Source organism: Alexandromys fortis, unplaced genomic scaffold (genome assembly GCF_014885135.2).
Source record: "Alexandromys fortis isolate MF-2015 unplaced genomic scaffold, M_Fortis_MF-2015_v1.1 scaffold_61, whole genome shotgun sequence".
In the NCBI taxonomy this organism is placed as follows: Eukaryota; Metazoa; Chordata; class Mammalia; order Rodentia; family Cricetidae; genus Alexandromys; species Alexandromys fortis.
Window position 1 is genome coordinate 2,163,573 of NW_026067962.1, and position 5,612 is coordinate 2,169,184.

Below are 5,612 nucleotides of genomic sequence, written 5' to 3' on the forward strand. Positions count from 1 at the left end.
TCACCAAATACAGTATAACAATAACAAAGAAAAAGAGGCCTTATATTTGAAAGTGACTAAGTGGAGAGAAATAACAATATGGGAGTGTTTAGGAAGAAAAGATGTAGCAGGGGTAAGAAGACAGAAAAAAATGAAAGGAGGAAATGATATCATTTTGTTTTAATTTTAAAAACTGAAAAAGGATTCAAAGTTTGAAGTGGACTGAAAGAGCTTGCTCGTATTTAGGCGTTAGTAAGAACTGACAGAGAAGAGTGGCTTGCAGAGGGCAGGAGGAGGGGATCAGAATGGAGCAGAGGGTGAGACAGGAGCACACAAAATGATCACTAGAGGACTCTTCCTGCATTTCAACTGGGGGAAGTTGGGAAGAATACTAACATGTAACTGTGGGCTCAATTAACATTTAATGTAAAAAAATAAAGGCAATTTTCCTCTATAACATTATTTTCCATCCAAGACAGGACATGTCAGTGGTTTAGTGAGAAAAACTAAATTGTTTTAAAGGTTAGAATAGAGTGTTGCCTAAGACAATTTTCAGGCAAATAGATCCATTCCCTTTGGCACTTCCCTTTGGCAACAGCAGGTTCATCGCAGGACTCAGCAGCAGCCAGACATAGGGAAGGGCAGGTGCATGACCCACTTCCCAAAGTATACAAGCAGAAGATAAAAGACAATGAGAGAAGAAGGCTGAGGGCACTCACAGGAGAAGGTCTGAATGATTTTACCATGCTAAGTTGACAGACATAAAACAAGCTACAAATGAAGGGAAATAGCAACTATGAGAATCAGAGAAAGCAGGTGTCCCTATCTTCTAGTCTCTGTGAAAGAAGTTCACCTTCATTCTGAGTAAGCTGAAAACACTCATGGCTGTCACCATAAGCCCAGCTCAGTAGTCTGCTGAGAAACATGTGTGGATAGTCACTTTATAGAAAATTCTAGAAAGCAAAGTTGACTATGTGGTATGAGTATTTTCATCAGTTGTGGAGAAACTCTGTCAGATATTTCAAGATGTGGTGAAGTATGATGTCAATGTGGGTGTTGAGGTACACGGTTGAATATGAACACTGAAGTTATTTTTGTAGATACCAGATGGAATCATGGAGCAGAAAACAGAATAGAAATTGAAATGTTTGAATGATACCAAAGACATTCAGAGAACTCTCAATGAAAGATGGACCTATTATCTCTCTAATAAAGACTATGAAAAAGGAAGAGCATGAAAGAAAACCAGGAAACATATCAATGAGAAGAGAGGTGGATAAAACAAAAAATACAGGAGCTCTGTGTGTGTGAATGTTTATATAAACTAAAATAAGAGTATATGGTCAAAAAGGTGTTTTGCATCTACTACCAAGTAAAACAAAATGTAGGTGACATGAACAAGATTCCAAAGGAAGAAAAACATATTTGCTGCTGAAATTCCTTTGTAGCAGTGACAACCTTTTAATGATTTACATTTAATTTTAAATCATATGTGTTCTAGTAAGCCAGTGCCAGCTGAGACCAGAAGAGGGTATCAAATGCCCAAGAGCTATAGTTATGGGTTGTTGTTAGCTACCTATTGGGAACCAAATTTAGGTCCTCTGAAACCATAGTACATGCATGCTCTTGATCATTGGTCAGAAATTTCATATTTATCAAGACATTGTGTTTCCTAAGATTACATCATTTCTCATCAGTATTTAGTTAAGAGAACAAAGGAATAAAAGGCTTCTCATTCCCTTTTCATAAGTCATCTTCTCATTCAAAGTAATCAGTTCTATAAAAATAAAATACATATTACAAGCATATGTGTAATATATAGTTCTTACAGAACCAATGATTTAAATATTGATTTAGTATATGATAGTATATTTGAAAAATCTCACCTTCACTTTCTTCCAGTGGTTTTATAATTTCATACTTGTAGAAAAGAACAGCAAATACAATTGATGAAATTCCTAATATAAAGGCAGATGCTGCCAGCCATTTTGACCTGTTCCCTTTGCCTCCGTAGTACGCTGCCACTATTGCTACCAAGAAAGATGCATAATAATCAGTGAAATCCATTATGGTTATCTCTTTCTCTGTCAGAGAAAATTCTTTCACCATTTGTTTGAAACTCATATCACTCAGGGAAATTAAAGCACCTAGAAATTCAAGAGAAAGACAAAGGCAATGTAATGCATTTTAATATACAAATATATCATCACTATAACCATTCAAAGGAAATGTTACACTGAACTAAATTTATTTTATAATACTATGAATGAGTAAAACCCATATCAAAAAAATGATTCATTTGTCTCAATTAAATATTTTTACTTGAATATTAGAAGCTATTTTAACCACCTCTATTAGTAGCTTATTAAGATCAATCAATGAGTTAATCATCTCAATCCCTCTTTTTAAATGCATTATGTATCAGTTATGAAGAATTAATAAATAAGGGATGTTTACATATTTTCTAAATTAAATCTGTAAAGACATTTAGAACCCATCTTAGATTTCTTTCTCTCTCTTTCTCTCTCTCTCTCTCTCTCTCTCTCTCTCTCTCTTTTGGTTTATTTGAGTCAGGGTTTCTCTATATGTTTGGAGAGGATTCTGTGCTTGAAGCTTAACATTTCTGAGCTTTTTTAATCTTTTAAAAAAGTATACATTCAATGTAACTTGTTTTATGTTCTTGAGTATTAAATACACAGCAGCATTCTTTGTTTAAAATCACCATCCAGTACGTAAAGAAGAAAAGAAATCATACTAAGTGAAACAAAAGCAATTTGATACAGGGAATAGCTAGAAAAAGTATTACGTTCCTTAAAGTGAAAACAGAAATAGTTATAAATTAGAACTCATGACTACATCTGCAAAGGTCTTGGATCACAACTCATTGCTGCAGTATCCATAACTGCTGTTGTCCAACTATCTCAAACACTCTTTGGTTTGCAGGGATCCAGGAGTCCAGACTCTTCCTAAAGCTTTTAAAGCTCCGAGAAGCCACTCATCTCCTGCTGGTCTGCTGCCCCAGCAGTAGTCAAGGCTAGACCCAAGAAGCAAGGGCTGCTGAAATATTCATGTCGCTGATAGAATGTCTATTTTCTACTTTATCTCCAGAAACTTTAATCACCCTTTATTTTGCCAAAAAACACCAGCAAGCCAGAAAACCATAAAAGGTTCTGGCTACACCTTTGTATGCATATTGCTGGAGCCTCTCACTATCAACAGAGAAGTGTGAAGGTGGAAAGTTGTGGGGAAATGCAGATTCAAAGTGAGCAGAACATTTGCAAATAAAAGTAAGTTCCAAAGTAGATTGATGGAGCTTGGGAACTACAGGCAACAGCAGTCAGACTGTTTATAGTAACAAAATTTATGAAGAAAAATGTATAACTAAAATAATACAAGAAGGAGGAAGAGGAACAAGGAAGGAGAAGACAAAATGTGAATAAAACATCTCCCTTACTTTTCTTCCCCGGTAATTCTAAGATGGAGAAACAAAATCCAGACCAAAAGATGCTTTTTCAGAGTGTTTCAAAATTGTGAGCAGAAATCACCTCATGATGGCAATGCTATTTTCAATCTTAATCTCCAAGAAATTGAACCCAGAACTCAAGCTGATCATCAAATGACATGAACCAACAATACTACCTTCCCATCAGTTCTGTATCTGGAGACCAGAAGCTGGTACTCACTGTGGAGTGTCCCAAGCCAAGCAGGTTACCAAGGACTGGAGGATAAGAGCAGAGGTTTGGGTTAACTGATTCTGATTCATGGACCCTTTCCTTCTCACAGTATGTTGGCCTCATCTACCTCTCAACAGAGCAACTCTGCTCCAACTTACCGTGTACCATAACCGTCAGACAGTACAAAAACAGGAAGAAGTCAATATTGTTGAAACGTTGAAAAGCAGGGAAAACTAGAGGGCCCAAGCCGAATGGCCCCTCCAGGGAAGCAATGTATTTTGGATCTGATATCTTTAGGGGTCTTGAAGAAGCAAGCCTTTTCTCTGCTATGAGCCTTTTAAACGTTGCCACAGACCTTGGAACTGTTGTCAGATAGGGAATTAGTTTACTCGATTTCTGAATCTCCTTGTTGTCCTTGCCATCCCCCTCTTGTGCCGGAGCCACTTCCATGATATCTTGCTCTTTCTTCGGGGCCTGAGTCATAGCTTATCTGACAGAGCCGTGGAGACTGCAGGCACCTGTGCACTCTGTAGACTCCAGTGACTAACGCTGTGGCGGCCACTCTAAACACTGCAGGGAACGTTACTGCCGGTGCAGGAAGCTAACGTCCCCACCGAAGAGTTGACTGACGTGGCCAGAACTCCAACATTGTATTCCGTCTTCTCTATGTCAGAAAAAAGGAAAGAAGAAGACAACGGGGAAGAAAAGAAGGAGGGGAGAGAAGTCCTTTACATGTATCCTATTCCCTTTAATTCCCATTCCTTCACCTCTGCCCTTTGCCCCTGTACTCCCCTCCCCCAATAAAATAAATTTTAAGAGAAAAAGGAAGTAAATAAATTAAACACAATGTAACAAGAGGAAAACTTAAAAATCTTGTCATGGAAGCCGCAGTATGATCCAACAAGTCACACCGTGCACCCCTTTCACACATGTCTACTTGTAAGTATCCTTTGCAAAGAGTCATTTTCCCCTTTCCCATCTGGCGGACCAACAATATAGGCCCGCCCAGGCCTAAATCCAGGGTCATGACTTGACACGCAACAACATCCATCCCATCTTTGATCTGATGGAGCACATGAAAGGAACCAACCCATACACCCAAAGCTGCAGGATCTCTACTACACAGGGTCGCACCATATGTACAGGAAGTCATGGGGGGGGCAGCATCTATCGTTTCGTGGAGACCTGTGGCCTCAAACCAGACCAAAGGCTGTTTGAAATAAATATATTTAAAAAGAAAAACAAGGAAAAATAAATGCTTAAGCATATGACAGGGGAACAAACCTCCTTTATGTCCAGGCTTCCTTCTTTGCGGTGTTTTTACAAATTGATAATGTCATTTGTTACAAATTTGTTGAAGAATTACATTAGAGAAAGGGAGGGAGAGATAATAGAAAGAAAGATAGATGCTAGATGCTAGATAGATAGATAGATAGATAGATAGATAGATAATAGAGAATAGAAATCAGGGTGTATGGGAAGACATATTTGTATCTACTGTGGTGGAAGAGCTGGAAGAAAAACCAAGAATCAGAATTCAAAAAGTAATGCAAGGGCCTTGAAAGATAGGTCTTACAGTGACAAAAGAGTTGTTCTGATAAATACATTCCCCTCCAAGAATAGGAAGCAAGTAATGTATTCCACTATAAATGAAGTCAGGAAATGCAGAACAGAGCTTATATATCTGGTAGTAAAAATATTTACTTGGGTGAAGGACCATGATTTATGGCATTAAATTTGTTTCATATAAAAATGCAATTTTGGATCTGCTTACTTCCTGAGATGAAGCTGAGTCATGTATATTTCTGAATGTGACTTTCCAGCACAGTTGAACCTATCTACTCTTAAGATATAGATTTGTCAAAATTCATGAAGCTTTTGAATAATTTTGCCCCCCAAAAAAGTGTCATCATGGTATACTAAAAAAAAAAAAAACAACCAACTGAAACCTAAGCCAGC

The 5,612-nt window shown here is 37.7% G+C and overlaps 1 protein-coding gene across 1 annotated transcript in view; it reads right to left on the minus strand.

Annotated features, from left to right (window-relative positions):
• Positions 1–4,136, minus strand: part of LOC126508315 (solute carrier organic anion transporter family member 6C1-like) — an 85,543-nt gene extending 81,407 nt beyond the window's left edge. The window contains exons 1-2 of the mRNA XM_050153506.1: positions 3,812–4,136; positions 1,866–2,126 (exon numbers count right to left, since the gene is read on the minus strand). Coding sequence (XP_050009463.1) covers positions 1,866–2,126; positions 3,812–4,136 — 586 coding nt within the window. The remainder of the gene's footprint in view (positions 1–1,865; positions 2,127–3,811) is intronic.
• Between the last annotated feature and the right edge of the window lie 1,476 nt (positions 4,137–5,612).